The 27,745-nt window shown below is 38.6% G+C and overlaps 3 protein-coding genes across 4 annotated transcripts; all 3 read right to left on the bottom strand.

Annotated features, from left to right (window-relative positions):
• Positions 1–8,406: 8,406 nt before the first annotated feature.
• On the bottom strand, positions 8,407–12,072 carry LOC127168642 (macrophage mannose receptor 1-like). Its single transcript, XM_051115659.1, has 5 exons — positions 12,039–12,072; positions 11,864–11,902; positions 11,414–11,770; positions 9,258–9,593; positions 8,407–9,087 (listed from the first exon to the last, which is right to left on the bottom strand). The coding sequence occupies exons 2-5, from the start codon at positions 11,898–11,900 to the stop codon at positions 8,726–8,728; spliced, it is 1,092 nt and encodes a 363-aa protein (XP_050971616.1). The 5' UTR covers positions 11,901–11,902; positions 12,039–12,072; the 3' UTR covers positions 8,407–8,725.
• Positions 12,073–14,734: 2,662 nt separating this feature from the next.
• Positions 14,735–24,136, bottom strand: LOC127168641 (C-type mannose receptor 2-like). 2 transcript variants are annotated; one of them, XM_051115657.1, is made up of 5 exons: positions 24,118–24,136; positions 17,954–17,986; positions 17,505–17,861; positions 15,806–16,138; positions 14,735–15,665 (listed from the first exon to the last, which is right to left on the bottom strand). In XM_051115657.1, the coding sequence occupies exons 2-5, from the start codon at positions 17,982–17,984 to the stop codon at positions 15,298–15,300; spliced, it is 1,089 nt and encodes a 362-aa protein (XP_050971614.1). In that variant the 5' UTR covers positions 17,985–17,986; positions 24,118–24,136; the 3' UTR covers positions 14,735–15,297. The 2 variants fall into 2 exon arrangements, with proteins under 2 accessions (XP_050971614.1, XP_050971613.1); XM_051115656.1 differs by lacking the exon at positions 24,118–24,136 and adding an exon at positions 18,143–18,210.
• Positions 22,167–24,151, bottom strand: LOC127168643 (macrophage mannose receptor 1-like). The gene is made up of 4 exons (XM_051115660.1): positions 24,118–24,151; positions 23,922–23,960; positions 23,490–23,846; positions 22,167–23,335 (listed from the first exon to the last, which is right to left on the bottom strand). Exons 2-4 carry the CDS (start codon positions 23,956–23,958, stop codon positions 22,974–22,976), a joined length of 756 nt encoding a protein of 251 aa, XP_050971617.1. The 5' UTR covers positions 23,959–23,960; positions 24,118–24,151; the 3' UTR covers positions 22,167–22,973.
• Positions 24,152–27,745: the final 3,594 nt, after the last annotated feature.

Genomic DNA, 27,745 nt, shown 5'->3' on the forward strand with positions numbered 1-27,745 from the left:
CTTCATAGGGGCATGGATTCTTGGCTGTGGCATCTTTGTTAAAACACACCTCTGACACTTTTTGATCCATTGATCCACATCATTATACATGCCGACCCAGAAGCAACGTTTCCTCAACAAGCTGATTGTGCGCTCAATCCCCTGATGTCCCATATTTTCATGCACACTTTCAAGGACAGGTTCCTTTAGACATGCAGGTAAGAGCAGCTGTTGACACTCACCATGATGTGGATCATTCACAACGCGATAAAGCAAACCATTCCGTTCACAAATACTTTTCCACTGCTTTATTAGAGATAACATGGACTTTGATAGATGAGATCTTTCACAACGGGAAGGTTTTTTCCTGCTTTCCCAAAAGGGTCTGAAAGAACTGATGGTAGGATCGTTCTTCTGGAAATCTGCAAGCTCTGCCGTCGTGTAGCCTGGCAGAGTATGTGTGCTTCCTTGTTTGTCATTGTCCACCTCCTCACCACATTCCAAGGCACGAATCTGTCTGACTCTATAACACCTTTCGCTAGCAATTACCAAGCCAGGCTCCAGGACTGTCCCTCTCCTGATTATGTTGCAGATGGCAACACAGTCATCATACTCGTCTGGAATAGCAGGCTCCCCTGCTAGCGGCTGCCTAGAGAGGGCATCAGCAGCTGTATTATGTCGGCCTGGGCGGTATCTAACATCAAAGTCAAACACAGATAACTGAGCAACCCACCTTTGCTCAACTGCACCGAGTTTGGCTGTTTTAAGATGGCACAGAGGGTTGTTATCTGTGATAACCACAAACTTAGAGCCTAACAGATAACCACGAAACTTTTCTGACACAGCCCATTTGAGGGCCAGCAGCTCAAGTTTCATGCTGCTGTAGTAACGGTCATTTCTTTCTGCTTTCCGAAGCCTTCTACTAGCAAACGCAATGACCCTTTTACAACCACCCTGCTGTTGATATAGTATTGCCCCCAGGCCTTCATGGCTCGCGTCAGTCTCCAAGACGAATGGGAGATTAAAATCTGCATACCCTAATACAGGCACAGAGGTAAGTTTCTCTTTCAGTAGCTCAAATGCTGATTGGCACTCAGATGACCACAAAGCACCAAAATCTTTCTTACCTTGGCCAAACTGGGTAATACACAGATTCACTAAATCATGGAGGGGCCCAGCAATTCTAGAAAAACCCTCTATGAACTTTCTGTAATAGCTACAGAACCCTAAGAACGAGCGCAGTTCCCTTACTGTTTTGGGGACCTTCCATTCCTTTACTGCCTCAATTTTTCCGGGATCTGTAGCAATTCCTTGAGCTGAGACTTGATGACCTAAGAAGATTACTTTTTGCTGCAGAAAGTGGCACTTCTCAGGTTTGACCTTGAGACCTGTTTCCCTTAGCCTCTTAAAGACTATTTCCAACCTCTGCAAGTGCTCTGGGAAAGTGGGTGCATATACAAGAATGTCATCCAGATAGACCAGCATGATTTGAAAAATTAGATCACCCATTGTAGTCTGCATAAGACGCTGAAATGTAGATGGTCCGTTACAAACCCCAAAAGGCATACGGCAGTACTCAAAGATCCCAAATGGAGTTGTAAAGGCCATCTTATGTCTGTCACGCTCGTGAACGGCAACCTGATGATATCCACTCGCCAGGTCAATTGAAGAGAAGAATGTTGCTCCCTGAAGTGCGTCAAAACTCTCATCGATCCTAGGTAAAGGGAACGCATCTCGTTGCGTCTTGGAGTTGAGCTGTCTATAATCAACACACAGCCTGAGGCTGCCATCCGTTTTCCTCACTAGTACAATAGGTGAAGCATAAGCACTAGTGCTTTCCTGGATCACTCCTTTCTTAAGAAGCTTAGTGATATGTTCTCTAACTTCCTTGTACTGAGTAGGTGGGATACGCCTGTAAGGTTGTGTCACTGGTATATCATCAGTTACAAGGATCTCATGTTGCACCTTTTCAGTGAAACCAAGGTCTTCATCCTCAAGAGCGAACACATCAGAAAACTGTATTAACAAATCACTCAGCTCTGCTTGTTGCTCAAGGGTACCACCGATATTGAGCTTGCTGAGGAACTCCTTTGAGCTGTTCTCCAAAATTTGCTCGTTTTTGGTGTTAACGGTGATCTCCTCAATATCAGCTGAAATCCGCTGGAACTTAACCTCACATGTCTCATTTAATTTTAGACTCTCAACAGGGGTTAGAGTCCCAAGCCTAGTTCGGGCTCGCAACCAGATGTCCTCTGGGGAAAGATTTACCACCTGCACAGGAAACAACGGTTTCCCTGCGGCCACCAGGCAGGGAACAACAATTAATCCACCCGGCAACGGTACATGGCTACATATATATATATATATATATATATATATATATATATATATATATATATATATATATATATATAGTAATTGGTATTGGTATATATGCTTTTGGTATCAATTTTCTTACAAAAATGGTTTAAAGGCTGAAATGTGAAGTTTATAATTTCATAAAACTTTTGTTTTTGTGAAAACCTGTTCCAAGTTTAAGTTTTTTTTTTACAGTTCAGTTTATTACTGTCACACCCCTGTGGACTGTTTTGTTGGTTTTTCCCTCATGTGTCCTTATTTGGTCTTTCCTTTTCCGTTTCTTGTTATGTCGTCACTTGTTAATCACATACACCTGTCTGTGTCTCATTAGTTTCCTGTATAAGGTTGGTTCAGTTCCTAGGTCATGTCAGTTTCGTCATGTTGGATGGTGTTTTTCCTGCTGTTCCAGTTTGTTCCTGTTCCCGTTTGGATTATTTCATTAAAGCACGTTTTGTATGATTTCCTCGTCCCTGCTCCTCCTTCCCACAAACGACCCTGACAGAAGAACGGACCAAACCAAACATGTTCTGGGCTGAGGATTTTTTTCTGAACATCCAACAGGCGGAGAGGCCGTTGGAGCAGTATGTGGAGGAATTTCTGAGCGTGTTACATCTGGTGAGTTGGAGCGACTCAACGATTAACGCGTTTTCAGATGGGGCTAAAAGATGACCAGTTGTTTTGCTCCGTGACTCCTGACGATTGCCGCAGACCCGTAGCAGAATTTATTAACTATGTGCTTGCTCTCAGTAACTCCAATTTCTATGTCGATGTGGAGGATTCTAATCTTCCCCCCATCCGAAACACGCGGACGCTCCAGCTCACCACCAGCCAGCGTCCTCCACCTGCTGCTCCAAGAAGCTTACTCCCTCTGGTCCTCCCTCGCTCTCCCCAGTTCTCCAGAGCTACTCCCTCATCCTCAGCCCAGAACCTGGGCCCGCTCACGGACTCCGACTGCCGCCCTGCGCTCAAGTCAGCTTGCCGCCGCTCCACGCTCAAGTCAGCCTGCCACCGTCCTGCGCTCTAGGCCGCCGACTTCTCATGTGCCTGCCAGAGCGCCCTCTAGAGCCCGCACCTCCAGAGCTCCCTGACCCGCCATGGCATTCCGGACTGTATGCTCCGCCGCGTCTCCCCGAGCTCCCTGACCCGCCATGGCATCCTGGACTGTATGCTCCGCCGTGGCTCCCTAAGCTCCCTGACCCGCCATGGCTCCCTGAACTCCCCAATTCGCCCTGAAGCCGTACCTCCTCTCCCTCCTGTGTCTGCCCAGCACGAGACTCCAGGGTGGAGTCTCACACTTGCACATTTGGTGTACACACACACGTTTGTTTTTGTGAATTGTGGGGACTTTCCATAGACTTCTATAGATTTTATACTGACCAAACAATATTGTCTATCCCCTAACCCAACCCTAACCCTAAACCTAGCCCTCACAGAAAACATGTTTGCATCGTTACACTTTCAGATAAACATCATTTACTATTTTTAATAATTTTTTAACCGGCCTGCGGTCCCCACAATGTCAAAAGGTTTTACTATCCTTGTGGGGACATTTGGTCCCCACAATGTAGCAAAAACAAGTACACACACATACACACACATCACTCTTTATGTGGGGGCCCCCTATTGCCATGGCAATTTCTAAGCACATGATACGTGCAGTTTCACACTTGCTCAGATGTTGCGAATGTCACAAATTCAACCTGGAAAACTGCAACATCACCCTGAGTGTCACAAATTCAGACTATACAAACACATTATCTTCAGTTGGAATCAGACAAGTCCATTCTTATCTTAATTAACTTTCATAACACTTCTAGTATCGTAAAGGGGTCATCGGATGCTAAGTTCATTTTAACATGTTGTTTGAACATTAATGTGTGTTGGCAGTGTATGTACAAATCTACCCTGTAATGGTAAAAATAATATTCGAGCCATTCTCAGATGTGGCGTCACACCGACAGTGACACCTCAGATCAGCTGTCACAGTCCGCCCCCTTTTTGTATCGATGCCGGAGCAGGGATGTAAGTTAGGCAAGAATATCTCTGATTGAGGTGTTGTGTTGCTGGATGTAATAATGAACATCATGGTCATCATTTACTCCCGACATCTGAGCCACTGAAGATGCAGAATATTCCTCATTTATTCCTCATTTCAAAATATAAAATATTTAATTAGTTGAGTTTTAATTTTAATTTAATTAAAGCTATAACCAGCCCTCTCAGAACATATTCTGCATCAGCTGACCCAGTACCTAATACTTTTTTCTTCCTGGTTTTCCATATTGCTGACTTTTCTGATCCTAATAAATAATGTAATAAACACAACATTCTTTTTTCCTAAAAATTATATTTCGGACCACTAATGAAACCATCAAAATTCTATGCCAAAGCCTTCAAACCAACTTTTTAAAATACCAAGAAGACCTCCTGATCTCCCACATTGAATAAATAAATGATTCACAGTTTCTTCTATTCCACACAAAGGACAGTTTCCCCAGCTGCTGGATTTGGGTGTGCCACTTGTGTTTGTATCCATGATACCATGGTCTACACTGTACTGTATGTTCCAGCATCCTCAAAAGTCTGGCCCAAATAGTTCTGACCACCTTTAGGTTTTGCCTTTTTTTTTTTTTTTTCAGAACATGCCAATGAGGCATTTTGACACACAGAATATAGTGTGTGCATGTGTGTGCGTGTTTCTTCTCTAATGTCCTGAAACTTCCCCAATTCAGGTGTTTCAAAAGTCAAAATCATGCTGCTTTCTTCCGTGTACTTCTCTTTTGCCGCAGCAGACACAGACATCCCCCTCTCTTGCACTTGAAGTCCTAACTCCTGATAAAGTTGCATGCATTTCCTTTAGCACCTGTTCTTCTGTAACAATTCCCACCCATTGGCATATCTAAGATTCTTTACTTTTGTACATCCAGCTCTAATCAGAGTTTCTCAAACTTTCTAAAGACAAACATTCTAACTGTTCAGTTTCTCTGCTTACAGAAAAAGTCATATTCCATTAGAATGGAGTCATTTCCATTTCATTTGAGTCATTTCAAATCCATTTAATTTATTCTAATCAAATAAAGCAAACACATGACACATTACTCCACTTGATCTCCTCTACATACAACAGTATCTGTAATGCTTGTAGATGAAAGGTATTGATCCACCTTCTGATGTCTACAAGACCTTGTCCTCCTTCTTGAGTTGGCAAATACAAAGCAGGCCCAGAAATTCTCAGTTACAAAAACAGATATGTCATCTGCATAAGCCGATACAGAACATTTTATAATTTCCAAACAATGGAAACTTTTAAGTTGTTTTTATTTCAGAGGTCACCGGTTTCTGTTCTGAGTCTGATTTTTTTTTGTGTGTCTGCAGCTTTAAACTATGTGTTTATTATATCTGCTTTCATCTATCATTCCACATCACATCATTACTCTATAAACCCCTATTTCATATTAATTTCCTCTATATTTGTGTATTTGTCCGCTTCTTTGCTCTTTTTTTTTTTTTTTTTTTTTTTTTTTTTTGGTATATTGACATCTGTGTCATTAAGTATAAGTCAATGAATATGGACCATAATCAGAAATTATAAACATATGAACATTAATAAGTCCCATCATGGCATTCACAACCATCTGATTTAATATTATTGGTGGGATAATATTATTTGTGTAACTCCTGTTACATTCCTGTTCAGTCTGACATACCTATATATTTGTATTTCTCTGTTTTGGGCCTACATTTATCTAGTGCTGAAACCATAAACCAACTGATGAGCTGATTGATGAGGATTGAGTTAATTAGTGAAGACAGGTGACACTAGTTATGATAGCCTTAAGAAAAAAACAAACACCCTCCAGTAATACAATTGAGCGCTGAGACCATTTGTAGGGTGAAGGAGCTGCACTTAAGTGACAATATTGTGCATTTAATTTCCTAAAGCTCATTTAGTAAAAATTGTTGGACTCTCGTTATATGAACTAAAATACTAACGTCACCCTCTGCTGCTGCTTTTTCAGAATAAAAGTGTCCTATTTTCTCAAAATACTTGATTGTAATTGGCTGAAATGTGGATGTAGTGATGCAAAGTCTGATTTGTTTTGGCAAACTGGTCCTTTTGGACAGTTCAGTTCAAAATGCATTTCTTTTTTAACAACTCCATGTCATGTTATATCAATTAAACATTCAAATAGCCTAAAGTTATTAGTGTGAATGGCACATATAGCTAATTATTGCATTTTATTTGCCTAAGTTAATGAAATCTGTGGTCATGGTTCCATTCGCTGACCCTTTATGTCCTATCCAATATTGTGTAGCCTACATCTTGGATAAGTTTTCTAAAGGTTTGCACTTACAGGACACTTACAGATACTGATGCACAAATGTGGATATGTTCTGCATGTCTAAATTATACAGAAAGTTTAGGTTTGTCATGTTGTCATAAAAAAATGTAGGCCTATTTAATAAAACTAGTCATAAGCTTGTTTCCACTATGTTTTGTTTGCATGTGCATAATGTCAGCAACTCACTCGTCAGAATCCTCAATAATCCTCGGGTTATCCTCGACAACTTTCAACAGTTTGTTGAACTGGCTCATTTGGTTCTTTTTCAGTCGAAAATACCACTTCAGCTGTGTGTCATGCATTATCAACTTGGAACTACAGTTAGATCCAGTTCGATTTGTGAACTGGCTCGACCGGTTACTTCCTAAGAACCAGCTCAAAAGAACGATTCATTCAAGAATCAAACACCATTAATTTGGACATTTAATGGTTCTTATTTTGTTTTAATTTCACAAATCCTGCTGTTTACTGTTTCTTTATAAAGTAAACATGAATATATTTGCACATAAGCATCCTCATCGCTGATTTGTTTATGTCCTGACCAAATTTGCACATTTAGGCTGGATTATATTTATATCTCTGACGTGAAACACAAGGATAAACAGTGAGTGTCATTTGTTTTAGTCACATTTCATTACAGTCATATTAATCTGTTAGATTCATTGCATCCACAGGAAAGTTAAACTATAAATGTGTCCGAATTCAGAAGCTACATCCTTTAAAGCCGCCGTTGGGACACAGTAAAGACATTTCTGACAGACTTAAAGAAAGAAATAAATTTATGTGGTCTAGTATCTAATTGCCATACCATTCAAATTAATTAATGATTAATAAATTGTTCTTTTAATCCCAAACAGCAATGTATTGTTTCTTAGAACATGTTCTCTTTGAAAAAACTTACAAAATGTTTTGTAAGTATAGTGTAATCAGATGCACATTTAAAACTGGAATATAATCTTATTTCAGTGTTTTATTACCATCATACACCGTTCTACTCTTAAAATTACAAGTTTATTTATTCCAGCTCCTGTAAGAAGAGGGTACAGCATCCACACACGTGATATAGCCCACTAGCTGGGAGTACTTATTTATGTATACAGACGTGACGTAATGATGTAAAGATGAATAACCTGAACCACTCGAAATAGAAAACATTATTACAAGCTTACCATTGTGAATTGGGCTAAGATAAGGAGATAGTTTTGAACACTGATTGGTTATGTACTTGCTTAATAATTGATTATGGATTATTTTTAACCAAACAAGTTACTGAATGCAACTTTAAACAGCGTTAAATTCTGCTGCTGGGGAAACGGTAAAGAGATGAGATTGCTGGTTGAGTTTATTTGGGCTGGTGTTAATTTATGTTTAGCACAAAATGGTTCTAATCAACATTTACTCCTTAAGAATACACAATATTTCATTTTATCTGAGGCACATCAACCAGTCATTTCTAATCTAAACACATTATTAATGCATTAAACTATATATAAGAGTAAGAGAAGTAGCCACAACAACATACAAAGACCCTTAAAACACAAATAAGGAATTTAATAACCTTCATATCATACTCTTTTTACATTAATTATTTCATGATAAAATAGAAACAACAACAAAAAAAAAGTAAAAGTGTATCTAATGATGAGTACATGATGCCTTTTGACCCCTCGCAAATTTCAAGATTAATGTCTCAGAATATTGAAGTTAGTAAATAACAAAAAACATATGTTAAAAGAGTGTGCAAAAGCAAAACATGCATTAACCGCGATTCTGGCCATTAAGGCTCTTAAAATAGAACAAAGAAACCCACAGGAATCACACTGATAGTTTACAACAGAAATTCATCCACCTGAAGACAAACAGACCCTCCAAAGAATAATGTAGACAATTTACAGCTCAATGAAAATGAACAATGCATTTGAAACATTTATGTTGAATCAACTGAAAAAATTGCTTTGCAAAATAATTCAAAACACCACACGCTGGTGTCGCCTGCTGCTCAGAATAGTACAACTTACATGAAAGGTCTGTGTATCCTTTCACTCTTAATTTCTACTGCAGATGAAGTTGAGTTTGTCAGTTTCAGGACGGCTGATCCAGCGCTGATCTCCTCCAGACTGAACTGCTCCAGATCTCACTGTGTGTTCACAGTCCTCCTCTGATGTGCCGTTCCCTGGAGCCCAGTTCTGATAGCACACGGTCTCTCCACTCACCCAGTACCAGATGCCCAAAATACGGGAGTGACGTAAACCCAACCACACCGCCGCAGTAGACGCCCGTTTAACCATATTCATCACACGACGCTGAATCTCTTCTGAATGAACCGAAACCAGATCCACATGATTCTGTCTGCAGTATCTCAGAGCTTCAGACCAGGTCAGATTCTTTGTGATCACAATCAGTTTATCTGGAAACAAAACAAACCACAAGCAGAAACTAGAGAGAGACTGATCAAAAACAACACGAAGAACAAACACTGTGGATAAATTGTCACGTCAGACATGTAGAGTGAACTTTAAGAGAACTGGAGGTGATTGATGGATGGATTGTGTGTGTGTTTTGTGAGGATCTACTCACCTTCATGACACACAAAATTTAAATGGTTGGTGCATTGGCTGTCAATCCATTGTCCCTGAGTGTTCGGTTGAACAGCTGCACAGTTTTCACCAGCATTATTAGGTTCACCAGTGCTCCAGTATCTGAATGAGGAGTTACTCTGATCTGACCACTGCCATGAGTCTCTGAACAGACCGATCCAGACATCAGATATGTGACTATCATTCACGATCTTCTCAACCTGTTGATTCTCATTCTGGTTTCTCACACTGACCAGATCAGTGTGATTCTGTCTGCAGTAACTCTGAGCGTCTGTCCAATTCATTGTCTGATTGATAAAGACGAGTCCTTTGTTTGCTTTAAGAAAAACAAATGAACAAATATTCATGAATCAGTTTGTTCATTATTCTTACACTGCTTTATGGTTTGGATGTGAACAGGAGCAGCGGTGGAAATGCAGTATTGAAAGATACAGCTGTTTCTACAGCTGGTGATGAGATATTGAATATTCATGATATATTCATGATGCCTTTCCTGATATAACTGCAACATATGACTTTATTTCACTTTCTATTTACATTGACATAGAGAGCTGGATGAGAGAAATGTCAAACAAATAAAGATGTTACAATGCAGAGAAATATGTTACTTAACTAGAAACATTTACTTGGACTATAGAAATATATAAATTAATATAGTTGCAGTGTTCATCTTGTTGCTATTCTTTTTTTTTTCCTTTCTTTTTTACTTGGATGTTTTATATCCACTGCTGTGTGTTTGTTACAAATATGATCATATTCATAAAATTCTTTCTCTTTCTCTGTAATTTTTTTTTTTTTCTATAGGCACTTAAATTGCAGTTTCATATTGTGACAAATGACCCCAGTGTGACAAACAAAATAATTAAGAAGAATTAAAATGGGAAAATCAGATGAGATCGACCAGTAGCAACTACAACAATTCAGGCCTCCAATCAGTTCCCCGTAGACACAAATCCCACCCTATATTTTTCATGTTCAAGAAGGTGTTTCACCAAACATGACAATAAAGAAGAAAAAAAAACTGCCACAACTTCCATTTAATTTTGACTTAATTATGTGGTCTTTGTTTCTCCTGTTAAAAAAAAAAAAAAAGAAAAGAAAAAAACGCATATGCTGGTTCTAAAGCATGGCTCCTGGTTTGAGCTGGTTTAAAGAGTTATTTCTTATTAAGAATGGAAGTGAAATGTGGCAACATGCCCCATAGGTGGGGTACACTATGACACAATGTGGAGTTAGTGTTGTTTTGATCTTTTAAAAATGTAATACATTTTACAAATCAATTTCCTTCATTGAAACATTCAATAATGATGTGAAAAGTGTTTCTGAAGGAAGATATGATGTGATAAAGTTTACCAGTTATACTTGTAATATTTGTCTGCATATCTGACAGCGGTAACACCCCTTAAAAACAATGTGTGTTTGACAACTTCTGGTGCAAAATCTTTAACTTTACAAGATAGTGTAACAGAGACTCCAGGGAAGCGTGATAGATCCAAGTGCGAGCTTTTATTGAACACAACGTAGTCAGACAGGCAAGGTCGATCTCCAAACAAACAGTAATATCCAGGGCAAAAACAATAGCGAAATCCAGAAAACAGGCAGAACGTCAAAATACCAGGTGAGCAGTCCAAAAGTAACAAAGAAACAAGGCAATGAAACAAGGCAAAAACTATGGCAAGAAACTAGAACAATACAATGGCAAAAACAAGGCAAAACCGTGGCATGAACAAAACAAGGCAATGAAACAAGAGAAAACACTTAGTAGAGTCCGCACAGCAAAACAATACTTTGCGGTGCCTGTTTGGTTTAGGCCTCCTTAAATGGCCACCAAACAGGCAATGGGAGAGGGCTCCCTCTGCTGGCGTGGCGTTACAGATAGCTTCCAGAAAGATAATATAAATATCTGAAAATGTATTTCATTATGTGCTTTAAGTAATTTTTCTGGCAAATATTGTCAATATTGTCTAAACAGAAATATTCAGTTAAACTGAAAAAAATAAAACTGAAAATATGACCAATACCCACAGCCTCTCCTATTGATGACCAAATTAGACATTCACAGTGTTTAGTATTGCATTTAAATTTGGTATATGATGCATCTATAAACAAACAATGCGTTTAAATATTTACACTCACTGTTGTTGCAGATAAAATGTCGAGCTGTACTACATTGCAATTTGTGCCATTCTCCACTCAGCATCATAGCACACTCATCTGTGCCTTCTGGTTGTCCAGTAGCCCAGTTCAGATAAAGCACAGATTCACCTGAAGACCACCGCCATTTATCACGAGCCGTCTTCTGTAGCCCAATCCAGACAGAATTAACACCTCTATTATTTACAGTCTCTTTCAGCTCGTTCATGTCGTTCATGTTGTCAGCGGTGGCCAGATCTGTGTAATTCTCTCTGCAGTATCTCTGAGCTTCAGTCCAGTTCTTCCTCTCATTTATAAAGTGATACTGACGCTGAACACATTCAGATACGGAGCAGAGAGCTGTGAAAGAGAGGCTTTGCTTTAATGCTTTTCCTAACAGGATCAAACCTAATGAAACTAGAAACTGTAAATTAAAACCACAAACACACTCACCAATGAGAAGAAGAATGAAATATGGAGTTTGGTCCATTTCTGAAAAAGAAAAAAACTGAAACTCAGATTTCAAATATTTGTGGAGTCATTTTGAAATGATCAGCAAAATAAAAGCACCATGCATAATCATTCAGATAATATTAATTAAAAAAAAAAACATGTAAGTTTTTCTTACTTTAGAGGTCGTGTGTTTCTGTCCTGAGTCTGATGTTTATTTCTGCATTCATTCAGCATCTATTAGCATCATTCAACACTAATTTTCATATTTTACTTCCTCCTGCTTTGTGTATTTGTCCAGCTCTCTTCTCCTTATTTGCATTTTGACGTCAGTGTCTGTCTATAACAGTTCATTTGATCTCCACAGTAACAAATGCTTCACAACAACATGGCCTAATCAGGAAGCTACAGTATATAACATGTAAATGTTCATTTTTTTCATATTTCATATTTTTTCATAGTTCATATTTCTAATTCACAAATCAGAAAGAAGCATCACACTTTTCATTCAAAGACAGTAAAACGTGAGTTATTTTGGAACATAATATCAGTAATTACAATGTCTCTTAAATGTGAAACAGATCATGTGATCATGTTCAGTCAAATGTTTCTCTGTTTTGAGTGACTTTTATCTGAAATGAATAACTCACTAACGATCTGATTGATGAGGGTTGAGGTAATTAGTGAAGACAAGTGCTATTGATTACTGAGAGCCTTTAAAAACCCTCAGTTTGAAGAACTTCAGTCAAAGAGAGAGAAATGTGTGTGAGATGAAATGAGTTTGACTGCTAAAAAGAATGTGTGTATTAAGAGTGATAAAGTATTTTCTCCAATAAACATTTGTAGAAGTAGTTATTGTGAAGCTGTTAAAGTAATTACTATGAAAGCCAGACGAATTTTAGAAATGTTATGGGCCATCTAAAAATGAAGTGTGATCCATACAAACAAACAGAATTGTATGTGTTTTGGGAGCATCTGGACCTTGTAAAGAGTTCAACTAAAAGACATTTAATATTATCATATACATGATCATCGGCCAGCAGCTGATGAGAAAAATGTTTAAAGACATAGGTCTGGACAAAGACAGATTTAGATGGAGCTGTTGTCATCTTGGCTTTTTTGTTTTCTGAAACTCTGCCTCTGAGAAAAGAAGAAGAGAGGAGATGGAGATTAAAAAAAAAAAAAAAAAAAAAAAAAAAGACAGAGATGGGAATGATGCTTTCCTTTTGGGCTTGGGTAGAAGATGGGCTTTCTTTCTTTTCTGACAATCTATTTTAGGGAGCTTTGTCTGTCTTTGTTTTGTTTCTGCATTTGCTTTTATTGACAAATGCCCAGACAGAAAACACGTGTTCAAACAGAGACTCCAGAAAGGCATGAATGACTTATACAATAGACAGAAAAGACTGTCAGCCATTTCTGAGAGCTTCCAGTGTACAAGAATCATTCAACAAGACTTTGACAACATCCCTAGTTGTGTCCAACACCACATACTGTGAGTAGTAACTTCATTTCCATTATTGCTAAAAGAGTATGTAGGGTAGACCAAGTAGAGTATACTTTTTGCTTTTTACATTGCCACACCAAAACTAGGGACTGAAAAGAAGTGATTTTTCATATGACATTTCCTTTATTTGTCTACTAAAATATTAATACTTATTAACATTTATAAGTAGGTAATTGAGGAAAATGCACAGACATGTATAGATGTTATCTCATGTCTGCTGTCAATGCAATGCTGCACTATATTTGAACACTGACGTGATGAAGGTTAGAGAACTTGGCAAGTCTTCCACACCCTCCAAACAACACATCTGCAGCGGGGCGCTGAAGTTCCAGTGCTCCTTACAGCCGGTCCATTTCTGATATGACTATCGGGGTTCTTAAATTTGGCCCTCGAGGTCAATATTCTTGCAGCGTTTAGCTCCAGCCTTGATCAAACTCGCCTGTCAGCAACTTTCTTGTAATCCTAAAGACCTTGATTAGCTTGTTCAGGTGTGTTTGATCCGGGTTGGAGAAAAACTCTGCAGGAAAGTGGACTTTAAGGGCCAGAGTTGAGAACCCCTGTTTTAATTGTTTACCTGAGGGATCTGAATGTCTAATCATGTGAATAGGTTTGTGTTTTCTGTTGCTGCCTGCTTGTGACGCCAGTGAACAACAATGTGCCTCTTTGTCAAACCCTAAAAGATCAGTGAATTTGGACTTGAGCTAATATGTTAACTACTAAATATTATCATTTAAATATTTTAGGGATTTAGACACCAGAAAATTTTGATTCTGCCCTACACTCTTAAAAAATAAAGGTGCTTCACGAAGCCTGAGAAGAACCTCTTTTGTCTAAATGGTTCCATAAAAAACCTTAAACATCTGAAGAACCTTTCTGTTTCACAAAAGTTTCTTTGTGGTGAAAGAAGGTTCTTCAGATTATAAAAAGATAAGAAAGAGATGGTTCTTCAAAGAAGCTTTGACTGAATAATTCTTTGTGGAACCAAAAATGGTTCTATGGCATCGCTGTGAAGAAACTTTTAAAGCACCTTTATTTTGAAGAGTGTAAAAGTACCTGGACATCAGAAACTGTAAAGCAGATTCTGACAAGTGTTTAGACTCCAGGCCCTTACTATGATGGAGAGTTGAACAAATTCACGGTTATAGGATTAGTTTTGAGTTGACAAAACCAAACCAATCCAGTCAGGGTTTGTTTGTACCATGATGGTGATTTTATTTATTTATTTATTTTTCAACTTTTTCTGTCAGCTCATTTGACCCCAATATATTTTATAGCCTATACCTTCACCTCTGCCTTTGTAAGATCGAACCTGATTTCATTTTGCTGAGACACGCAGAGCTGCACGGAATCACAGAATCAACCAGTTTTTTTTTTTTTTTTTTCTAAAGTTATTATATATTTAAAATACAAAAAAATCTTTAAGTATATGAGAGACATAGCCACCACACCAGCATAAATTCACATGATACTCTTCAGTTACATTAATTATTTCATCGTATTTCGATAAGAGCACATTTTCTCATGCTAGAACTAAAAGAAAACAGTACAAAGATTTCTCTGATGATAAGTAAATATGATGCCTTTATGGCCCCTTCGCAAAACTAAATTGGCAGATTAATGTCTATGCAGTTACTGAATAACACAATGTACAGGTTGAAATATGTTGTAAAAGCAGATGCATTAATAATAGCAGCTCTAACTGTAAGTTCTTAATCAAACACCACCTACAGGAATTGCACCGATTCATCCACCTGGAGAAATTTAGACTCACACTTCACAGCTCAATAATATATTACTGAAAGATTGTATAAATCTGAAAGAGATTTGCATTTATATAACGTAACATCCGTAGTAAAGCTTAAATGTGTATTTAACCTTGACAGTGTGGATTAGGAAGAAAATGGAAATGAACATACAAGCATTCATATGTTCTTTACTCTCTATAATTTCTGCAGATGAAGTTGAGTTTGTCAGTTTCAGGACGGCTGATCCAGTGCTGATCTCCTCCAGACTGAACTGCTCCAGATCTCACTGTGTGTTCACAGTCCTCCTCTGATGTGCCGTTCCCTGGAGCCCAGTTCTGATAACACACACTCCGTCCATTCACCCAGTACCAGATGCCCAAAATGTGAGAGTAACGTAAACCCAACCACATCGCCACTGTAGACGCCCGTTTGACCACGTTCATCACACGACGCTGAATCACTTCTGAATGAACCGAGACCAGATCCACATGATTCTGTCTGCAGTATCTCAGAGCTTCAGACCACGTCAGATTCTCTGTGATCACAATCAGTTTATCTGGAAACAAAACAAACAAGCAAAAACAACTTGCAGAACAAACACTGTGGATGAATTTGTGGTGTCAGACACGTAGCATAAACTTTAAGAGATCTGGAGGTGATAGATGGATATTGTGTGTTTTATGAGGATCTACTCACCTTCATGACACACAAAAGGATAATTCTTGTTGCAAGAGATGTCATTCCATCGTCCCTGAACATCCTGATTGACAGTTGCACAGTTTTCACCTCCTCCAGCATTATTAGGTTCACCAGTGTTCCAGTATCTGAATGAGGAGTTACTCTGATCTGACCACTGCCATGAGTCTTTGAACAGACCGATCCAGACATCAGATATGTGACTATCATTCATGATCTTCTCAACCTGTTGATTCTCATTCTGATTTCTCACACTGACCAGATCAATGTGATTCTGTCGGCAGTAACTCTGAGCATCTCTCCAGTTCATCATCTGATTGACAAAGACAAGTTCTGTGTTCCCATAAAAAAAAAAAAAAAAAAAAAAAAAAAAAAAATTAGTCAGTGTGTTCCTTATTTTTACACTGCTTTATGGTTTGAATGTGAACAGGAACAGCAGCAAAAAAAATCAAATGTCATTCAAATCTTTTTTTCAACAGCTTTAAGCTGGTGATATGTCAAATATTCAAAATATGCTTATAATGACTTTGCTGTCAATATATAACTAGTTCACACCACAATTTCATGAGAACTCATACCCCAGCTTTCTGTGCAGCAGTGGAATGCTGGAGTCTGACACACTGAAAATGTGGAACTTTAAAAGGGAACATTATGTATAAAGTTAATTCAACTTCCTTTTTTTTTTTTTTTTTTTTTTTTTTTTTTTTTTTTTGACAATAAGCTGTATTTCATTGTTAGGTTTAAGTCATTATTGTTTTTATTGTAAAGAATTTTATAATATTATACCATGGTCTGTCTGAATACTCAATTCTAATTGGCTGGCAGGTATGTATTACAACCGTTTAATGCACAGTATGTTTAATCACTGTTCTATATTAATGCACTGCATTCATTAAGACAAACACACAGATTGGCAGTCACGCTGTGCACGCACAGAAACTTGTCAACACTGACTTTTATTAATACAATTTTTGCATTTAAATAGCTAAATCTGATCCAGCTGCACTACTTCATCTCTGTCTGATTTAACATCGGCAGAATGCTTAGGATCACTAAGTTACAGGCAGGTGAGTTTGATCAAGGTTGGAGCTAAACGCAGGAAAACTGATCTTGCCGGATTTTTTTGAAAAAAAAAAAAAAAAGTGGACAGGACCTCATTATTTGTACAAATCACGAAGAAATTGAATCACAAATTAAATTAAAAGATGGATATATAGGGTGCATAATTTTTGGATCTTCATGGAGAGCCTTTTTGGGGATCTCTAGTGGGCATGAGAAAGTTATATCTGTCTTTCAATTGTTTTTGAGATCTGCATTTGCTTTTATTTACAAAGGCCAAAATGGGCACAAACACACAGGAAATGTTCAGCCAGAGACTGCAGAACTCTCCCGCATACAACACACACACACACACAAAAAAAAAAAAAAAACGGTCCAGGACTTAGTTACTTTTACAAACCACAAGGAAATTGAACTACAAATGAAATAAAATAAAAAAAAAAGCAAGAGAGTGTTTGTTTGTTTGTTTGGCACCTAGATTGTTTGAGCCCTCCAGACAATCTCAACGTGGTCCAGGTCATGTATGTGAACAGACCAAGTGATCTTAGACCCCCCTAAATGGACCCAAAAATGAACTATACTTAGATCTATAGTGTGCATTTTTATAAATGAATGTTGTCATTTAGGCAGCTGCACTCACCATTGTTCAATGAAGTGCAGATGAAAATCAGGCTTTTATCACATGAACAGTCCTGCCATTCTCCATTCTTCATAAAAGCACAGTCATCTCCATCTTCAAGTCGTCCAGTAGCCCAGTTCAGATAGAGTGCAGGTTCACCTGAAGACCACTGCCATTTTTTATGACTTGTTTTCTGCAGCCCTATCCAGACATGTTGATCATTCACACACTTCTTCAGCTCATTCATGTCGTTCATGTTGTCAACGGTGGCCAGATCTGTGTATTTCTCTCTGCAGTATCTCTGAGCTTCAGTCCAGGTCTTCTTCTCATTTATAAAGTGATACTGACGCTGAACACATTCAGATACGGAGCAGAGAGCTGTGAAAGAGAGGCTTTGCTTTAATACTTTTCATAACAGGATCAAACCTAATGAAACTAGAAACCATAAATAAAACCACAAACACACTCACCAATGAGAAGAAGAATGAAACTTTGTGCCATTTCTAAAGAAGGAAAAAAAAAAAAATCAAATACACCAATTTTCATTTAATTTCATTTAATTTCAGTAATAAACACTTTAGCAGCATAACATGATTCTCAGTCAATAAGACAATATTAACATGAACAAAGTCTAATTCTAGTTAAAGAATTGTTCTTACTTCAGAGGTTGTGTGTTTCTTCCTGAGTCTGATGTATCTGGCTGCCGCTATAAACTATGTGGTTATTGTATCTACTCTCATCTGCCATTGATCAGTCGCATTATTTTTGCATTTCTCTAAAACACATTTTCATATTTTACTTCCTCCTTATTTGTGTCCACCTCTTTCCACTAGTTTGCATTTTGACATATGTGACACCTGTATGTTTAACTGAGAGGCCTACATGTCATACAGTGGACAGAAAAGACTATTAGCTATTTGAGAGCTCCCAGTGTACAAGAACTATTAAGACATTGGCAACATCTTGGTCTGCTGTGTAAAATAGCATTTTGATTATATCTCTTCTCGTTTGTATTTTCTATTACTGCCTGACTGTGATGGCCAACAACAATAATGTCAGATTAATTTTGCTCCAGAAGTATCCAGACGTAAGAAACAGTGAAGCAAATTCAGACACCTGCATGACACTAAGTGACAGTAAACATACATTTTTACTATAAGAGTTCAGGACATCCTGGGACAGAATCCTTTGTCTCCCATGTGTCAAACTCACAAACATACACACAGGAAATATTTATTCCAGGAAGTTAAAATGAGTGTGTTTTTTAAAGGGGTCATCGGATGCTAAGTTCGACATGAGCGTTTTAACAGATCAGCTGCAGAGTTTAGTTCCAACCCTGGAAGAAAAGAAAAAAAAAAACACCTGCCTGTAGCCCTAGTAATACTGAAGACCTTGGTTATCTTATTCAGGTGTGTTTGATTAGAGTTAGAACTTAACTGTGCAGGTCATCGGCACTCCAGGACCGATGTTGCCTATACCCGGTCTGGACTTTGCTGATAGCATTCGCCTTCATCCTCCAAGTCTCAGCTCCATACAGAAGGACTGTTTTGGCATTGGTGTTGAAAAGTTTGATTTTTAGTTTCCAGTGTCAGGTTCTTAAAGCTCCAGATTTTCTTAAGCTGGATGAAAGCAGTTCTGGCTTTGACTATTCTGGCTTTGGCGTCCACATCCGTACCACCCTGCCTGTTGATGACACTGCACAAGTAGGTGAAGTTCTCCACCTCTTCCGAAAGCTTATTTGCACAAATGACAAAAGTTTATTGCAGAAGCAGAAACTAAAAAGAGACTGATCAAAAACAACCTATTTGCCAAAATGAGCACATTAATAATGAAATTAGAGTGCAAAGTTTATCTGTCAATCAATGAGTGTGAATGTTGTTGTTTTCTGTTGCTGTAACAAACCATGCACGGTTTCTTTTAGTATCATCATTGCTGGTAGAACAAAAAAATATTTTAAATGGGGACATTAAAGTGGAAGTGAACATGATTAATGTAACCATTTTAAAGGGAAAAAAAAGGAGCAAAGGAGCCACTATCTTGTAATATGTAACAGGGAGTAACGGACGAGAGACGAGCGGATCCATTTGCAAGCCTTTATTATAGGGAAGAGACAGATACATGGTCGTACAGGCAGGGTCAAATCAACGGTAACAGGAGTGTCAGAGGCGAGACGAGAGAGAATAGTCCTTGATGACGAGCGATGGTCCGAAGGCAGGCGGCGATCAGTCGAAAAACGGGGAGCCAGGCGAGGGAATCAAAAACACAAGAAACAAGGAACTAGGAAACGCTAAACAATGGGAGAAACACTATCAACAATCTGTGACTAGCATGGGGAAAGACCGGGGCTTTTATGGTGCTGCTGATTGGTCACATGTGCTGACGCAATCAGCGTGATGCATGACGGGAGATGTAGTCCGGGGTGTGGTACAACAGTCAGAGTGTGACAATGGGGTGAGAGTGACATCTGGCGGTGAGCGGACAGCGGGACACCGACCAGATTCGTGACATAATACCACAGCACATTACGTCATGGATTGGTTGACCAGTGAAGTAATATAACCGGGGCCTAAAATTAACACTCGCCAAGTGTAACAGTGTCAGTCGCCAGTTAGCGGGTAAAGCCTTTACGAAATATGTGACCCTGGACCACAAAACCAGTCTTAAGTCGCTAGGGTATATTTGTAGCAATAGCCAAATATACATAGTATGGATCAAAACTGTTGATTTTTATTTTATGGCAAAAATCATTAGGAAATTAAGTAAAGATCATGTTCCATGAAAATATTTTGTAAATTTATTGTATTGTAATCTACTGTAAATCTATCAAAACTTAATTTTTTTTGATTAGTAATATGCATTGTTAAGAACTTCATTTGGACAACTTTAAAGGCAATTTTCTCAATATTTAGATTTTTTTTTGCACCCTCAGATTCCAGATATTCAGATATAATTGTATCTCGGCCGACTATTTTCCTATCATAACAAACCATACATCAATGGAAAGCTTATTTATTCAGCTTTCAGATGATGTATTAATCTTAGTTTTGAAAAATTGACCCTTATGCAATGTAGTTACAACAACAGCCAGTTTTTAAAGAGATCCGCTGTTTCTGACATAAGCGAATAAAATAATCTTTCCCGAAGACAAACAACATCATCATAATTATCTGTTTATAAGCGACAAGAGCGAATTAAATAATAGGATACAAATGGATTGAAAAGGTCAGAGCAGTGTGATGGCCAGCTTGTCCCTAGATGTGATTCTAATAACTTTTACCTGAGAAGATATTGCTGCTTCATTTCGGAAGGTTAACTTTTCTCTTCTTTATTCTATATAACCCGAGAATGTGGCGACACATACCTGGGGTTATGTTGCCTAAGCGGTGCAGTAAAGTATAGTTTGAAAGGTTGCATGTTCGGATGTACGCATACGCTGAGGACGAAAACACACAATTAGGTCAAAATGCACGGTTTTGGTAAGTAACCTCGTAAAAAATGAGTTTTTAAAGTCTTAAATAACCGTAAAGAAAATCGGATATGTGTCAGATCCGCTTCATGTGCATCAGGTTTTAAAGAGACAGATTTTAAAGTGAAACCTCCTGTCATTGATGTAAATGAAAGAACAAAAGAAAAAGAGAAATCATTACTCGACTCCTCAACGTCGCGGATCTAATGCAGAGAGCTCTGTTTTCACGAAGCTGTCCACCAAGCTGAGTAAGTCGTAAAGGGGACTGAGCAAGAGCAGATACTAGGTCTGGGCGACAAAGTTTTGGATCCCAGGTATGTCAGAAGGGAGAAATCAAAACAAAATAGTTAAAACTTTTTTAGGCCTTATCGCCCAGCCCTAGCCGAGACCCCAGGGGCTGAATGTGCACAACAGAGATGAGATGAAGACTATGGCCCTGTCCCAAAATCGCACCTTTACACCCTTGCGGTCGTCATCTGAGTCCACACTTTCATGACGCAATGCCGTGTTGACAGTTAGTTGGAAATCTGCCACAGAACTCGCCCCAGTGCGGGCTTGGCATAAGTGTGCATTGATGGTGAATATCGGCTGCAAACGGGGTGCTCATGAGCACCATTCTGAAAGTTAAAATGACAAATGGGACACCCCACAATCCTGTAGACATGCACACATTGGCCACTGTATGTCTGCAAGAGTGCAAAGGGCACATGAAGTGTGCCATTTGGGACAAGGCCTCTGACCACACTGAGGTCATTTAAAATGTTGTTGGACTCTCATTATTTCAAATAAAATAATATCTTCTTCTTCTGGTGCTCTTCCACAATAAAAGTGTCGTATTTTCTCTTTCTAAATTCTTGATTGTAATTGTCTTAGTTCCTTCGTTTTTCTTTATGAAAAGACTAATTTTTTTTCGATTCAGACTCCTGCTGTTTACTGTTTCTGTTTGTTTACTTATAAAACTAATGCACTTCCATGTAAACATCCTTATTCATTTGCTTATGTCCACACCACATTTAGACAGTCAGGATGGACTATAATTACATCTCTGACGTGAAACACAAGCACAGACAGTGAGTGTTATTGTTCTAGGCATATTCCATTACATTCAGTCTTATTAATTTGTTAGTCTTATTACTTTGTCTCCTAAAATTAAAAAACAAATAAATAAATAAAGCATATTCCAGTATATTCTATTGCTGGTTTTTCAGTAGTTTATTTGAGCTGGTGTTGTTGACACATTCTTTTATGTTGAGCACAAAAGGTTTCAAGATATTTTATATAAAACCTTCACTTTTTAAAGAATAAACAATACTTAATTTCACTGAGGCACGTAATGTTAGGTTTGCTAACTCACATTCAACCAGTCATTTCAAATCTAATAATCCAAAAATGTAATATAAGAGAAATTGAAGTAGCCACACCAACAGAGAGATCCTTAAAACACAAAATGACCTTAAATTCATGAGTTATCATAATAAAATAGAAGGAAATAGAAGGAACAAAATATTAATGTGTATATGATGGTGAATTTATGTTAATGCCTTGGCCTCCGAATTCAGGTGACATGAACACAATCAAAAAGCAGGTTTGTGCTACATCATCACTACCCTGCAATGTACAGGAACTGGAGGAACTGCTTTTGACATTGTGGTACCAGATACCCCAAAAGACTTATCAGGGCCACAGTTTTTTGGGCTAAAGGTGGTCCTACAGATTATGATGTTGAAAGAGTATGTAAAAGCAAAACATGCATTAACAGCTCTTAAAATAGAGCAAACAAACCTACAGAAATCACACACTGATGCATCAACAGAAATTTAGACAATTTACAGCTCAATAACTGTTTACTGAAAAATGCATTTGAACTATATTAAAGATCTGAGTAAAAAATCTGCCTTTTTAACCCTCAGGTACAATTGTCTGCTGAGATTAAAATTATTATATGTAAAATTATTACTTAAGTTAGAGGACGTGAACACAAGCATTTGTTTTCTTACATGAAAGGTCTGTGTATCCTTTCACTCTTAATATCTGCTGCAGATGAAGTTGAGTTTGTCAGTTTCAGGACGGCTGATCCAGTGCTGATCTCCTCCAGACTGAACTGTTCCAGATCTCACTGTGTGTTCACAGTCCTCCTCTGATGTGCCGTTCCCTGGAGCCCAGTTCTGATAGCACACGGTCTCTCCACTCACCCAGAACCAAGTACCCAAAATATAGGAGTGACGTAAACCCAACCACACCGCTGCAGTAGACGCCCGTTTAACCACGTTCATCACACGACGCTGAATCTCTTCTGAATGAACCGAGACCAGATCCACATGATTCTGTCTGCAGTATCTCAGAGCTTCAGACCACGTCAGATTCTCTGTGATCACAATCAGTTTATCTGGAAACAAAACAAAGCACAAGCAGAAACTAGAGAGAGACTGATCAAAAACAACATGCAGAACAAACACTGTGGATGAATTTGTCATGTAGCGTGAACTTTAAGAGATCTGGAGGTGATAGATGGATTGTGTGTTTTGTGAGGATCTACTCACCTTCATGACACACAAAAGTCAATTGGTGGCTGCAAGAGTTGTCATTCCATTGAGTGTTTGCTGTAATCTCTGCACAGTTTTCAACACCTCCATGATTATCAGGTTGACCAGACATCCAGTATCTGAATGAGGAGTCACTCTGATCTGACCACTGCCATGAGCCACTGACTCTGAACAGACCGATCCAGGCAGGTTTATCATTCACAATCTTCTTCAACTCGTTCATGTCGTTCATGTTGTCAGCGGTGGCCAGATCTGTGTAATTCTCTCTGCAGTATCTCTGAGCTTCAGTCCAGGTCTTCTTCTCACTTATAAAGTGATACTGACGCTGAACACATTCAGATACGGAGCAGAGAGCTGTGAAAAGGAAGCGTTGCATTAATGCTTTTCACAACAGGATTAAACCGTAAATAAAACCACAAACACACTCACCAATTAGCAGAAGAAGGAAATAGAGACTTTGGTCCATTTCTGAGGAAAATATAGATAAACTCAATTTTAAATATTCTCAGATTCATTTTGGTGTAAAACATGATTTCAGTGATAATTAAGAGTAGTGTATCACACACAGTCAATAAGACAAATGTTTTAACTTTGTTTAAAGAATGAACATGTAAGTTGCTCTTACTTCAGAGGTTGTGTGTTTCTGTCCTGAGTCTGATGTTTATGTCTGCAGCTTTAAACTATGTGATTTGTTATATCTGCTCTCATCCAACATTCAGCACGTCACATCATTTGTGTATACATGCAAATAAAAGACAGTGACACTAAAAACAGTGACAACAGTTAATTTATGGAAATCATAGGCACAGAGACCATCCGCAGTGTTTTACTATGTATCCATGTGATGCAGCTTCATCTATAATGTCATTTTATATAACACAGCAAATTTCCCCTTACACTGACTGCTATGGGGCCCCCTCAAAACCAGCATCATGTGAACAGGGCTTGAGAGTTGAGTGAGGGGGCAGTCTATGCTATGCTGCCAGATCCAGATATTATAAGTGTCTTTGGACTTTTTTTTTTTTTCCATTTAATGTGGCACTTCAGGAAGTTCATAAAGTGGGAAGATGCAGTTTAGAGTTAGTGATATCTTTATCTTATCTCCAAAACAAAAGATTTAATCTTATTTCAGTTTATCTTGGTTTAAGTTGAGAGAGAGAGAGAGAGAGAGAGAGAGAGAGAGAGAGAGAGAGAGAGAGAGAGAGAGAGAGAGAGAGAGAGAGAGATGCACAACAGAGATGATATGAAGACTCTAACCATCCTCCATTAAAGTGCTCATATCATGCATTTTTTCCCTTGGGGTTCATTTATAATGTTAGTAAATGTTGTTGGACTCTCATTATCCCAACTGAAATAATAGCATCATTTTCTGCTGCTGCTGTTTCACAATAAAAGTGTTTTCATTTCTCTGTCTAAATTCTTGATTGTAATTGGTTGGAATATTTTAAAGCATTGTTACTTTTTCTTTTTTCTTTTCTTTTCTTTTTATTCATCTCTTTGTTAATTTTTGGTTTTGTTTCATACTCCTGCTGTTTACTACTTGCTTGTTTATGAAATATGTATATGTTTGCATGTAAACACATGCTCATTCATTTGCTTATGTCCAGGCCACATTTAGACCTTCAGGCTGAACAATATTTACATCTCTGATGTGAAACAAGAAGTTGTACTGTTGTTTTACATACGTTAGTATTACTAGTTTGACGGCTCTAACTCGGCTAGAAGGTTTACAAGTTTCCCTCATCACGATGTTAAACCGAGTGGAAATAAAATAATAATAATGCAAGTAAACTGCTAGAGGTGAGATGGATTGATATTGAAATGTAGTATAAAGACTGTTTCGGGTATGCTGGAGTGCAATCCCAGCAAGCAATAGCCGTCATTTCACCGTCTCGGTTAACTATAGACCCGATATAGTCCGGCTATGTGTGACCCCCTTCTAGCCCAAAAACTTTGAATTTGGATACATGTCATTGTTTTGGCAAAATAACTTGTGAGATGTATGATATTCCATCACGTAAGCAAAGTGAACAGCATTTACAATGTGTTTGATTTCATTTCTTTGACATGTTCTATGTGTAGCCTGTTTGTAGCCGAGATTTAGCTCATAGTCAGACCGGCTATTTGTAGCCCACTCATAGTCAAATCTGATTGATTGTAGTTTTTGGTCAGGCAGCGCATGAGATGGTTGATATACCATCATGTTTGCGGTGTCAATAATATCTACTAAGATGTCAGTGTCAGTTAATGACATGATATATATGTAGCCACCTTTTAGCTCTGAGTTGGATGGGCTATGTGCAGTCTGCTTTTAGCCCAACCGGCGAAATCGAGGCAATCAGTGTCTAATTTTAACAGCTTGGCTATAGCCAGACCAGCAATGAGCATGACCAAAATAGTCTTAAAATTTTTATATTTTATTTCATTATTTTATAGCATTATTAAATAATGCATTATTAATTATGCCAAAATAATGCTAATTTAAATGTTTCAAAAGTTTAATTGCATTTAATAATATGATGTCATGCATCCCACACGCAACAAAACGTGTAACATTCATACACATTATACAACATAATTTGACTTTCTTTCAATTTATAAATTATTTGCAATTACAATTCCCAACCACTAGATGGCAATTGTCGCCCTACTGAGACAGGACTACTGGCAACGCGAGACTTGAAAGTTAGTAGAGATTAGTGATGGGAAGTTCGGATCATTTTACCGACTCGGTCCTTTGAGTCTCGTTCAGCAAAATGAACGAATCTTTTTTCGAGTCATTTCGTTCATTTCGTTTATTTTAGCAAAATATAATTAAAATGTTACGTTTTACCTCCCTAACACATCTACTGCTTACACAAACGTTGATCACACTACAAACAAAACAAAACTATAATGCTATAAGAAACAGAAAAGATTCATTCATTGTTTACCTGGGTCTTTAGTCTATGATTCGCTCACCTCGCCTCTTATCTGACAAGTTTTCGGGTTTGAGTCGTTCGTTCATCACCTGACAGCCCAATTAGCTTAACCAACACAGTCTGAGCCGGAAAGAGAATTGATTAGTTCATCTCTCGAGTCCTCGGGTTTGAGTCGTTCGTTCATCACGTGACATCCCCGTAATGTTAACCTATGCAGCCTGAGCCGGAAAGAGAATTGATTAGTTCATCTTTTGAGTCTTCGGGTTTGAGTCGTTCGTTCATCACGTGACAGCCCTGTAATGTTAACCTATGCAGCCTGAGCCGGAAGGAGAATTGATTAGTTCATCTTTTGAGTCTTCGGGTTTGAGTCGTTCGTTCATCACGTGACAGCCCCATAAGGTGAACGAACGACTCTAAAACAGGTGAACTAATTCCAGTACAGAACCTAATAGGATGTTGCGCATGCGCGACTGAACGAATCACTCCCCGAGGCGATTCGTTCATCCCGAGTCACATTAAAGATTCGTTCAAAATGAACGAATCGTTCAAGAACGACCCATCACTAGTCGACTCCCCATCTCTACTTCAGTGTGCAGAAGCAGCTGTTCATGCCCTGACCCCATCTCCTGGCAGAGGACCCCAAACAAGCGAGTGTTTAGCGGTCGTGATTTGATGAGATTGATCATTTTCACGGATTGGTTCAGTACGGAGTCAAAAAGAACCGGCATTTTTTAGCAGCTAGTGCTTCGCGATGAACCATGCAATGTGTCCATTTCACAAGTGGAGCTACTTGCTGAACGCGAGCAGCTAGGCCACGCTCACGCCCCGTCATTGCCTGCGCACCATCCGTGCATAGGCCAACGCATCGGTCCCAAGCCAAACCATTTTCACGGATAAAAATATCAAGGACATTGAAAATGGCTTCTCCTGTAGTGTGCGACTGAAGAGGCCGGCAAAACAGGACATCCTCCTCAATCGCCTTGTCACGCAGATACCTGACATAGGTGAGGAGCTGTGCCTGCCCAGCAATATCAGTGGATTCGTCCAAGGACTCTTTTTTACGAACTCTATCAGTTGCTCTCTGATATCATTGGACATGTCTACAATTCTCCTAGCGACTGTGTCATTGGACAGCGGTACTGCACCGAGTTTGGCTGCTGCACTATCGCCTATCATTATTCTGCACATGTCTTGCGCTGCCGGCAAAATGAGAGTCTCGGCGATTGTATGCTGCTTACCCAGTTTACCGATTCTTTTGGCCATTACATACGATGCCTCCAAACACTGTTTAGACACAGTGCTGTGCACTGAAATGGTTGCCTGTTGCTGATG

This window comes from Labeo rohita, chromosome 7, assembly GCF_022985175.1.
Source record: "Labeo rohita strain BAU-BD-2019 chromosome 7, IGBB_LRoh.1.0, whole genome shotgun sequence".
Lineage (NCBI taxonomy): Eukaryota > Metazoa > Chordata > Actinopteri > Cypriniformes > Cyprinidae > Labeo > Labeo rohita.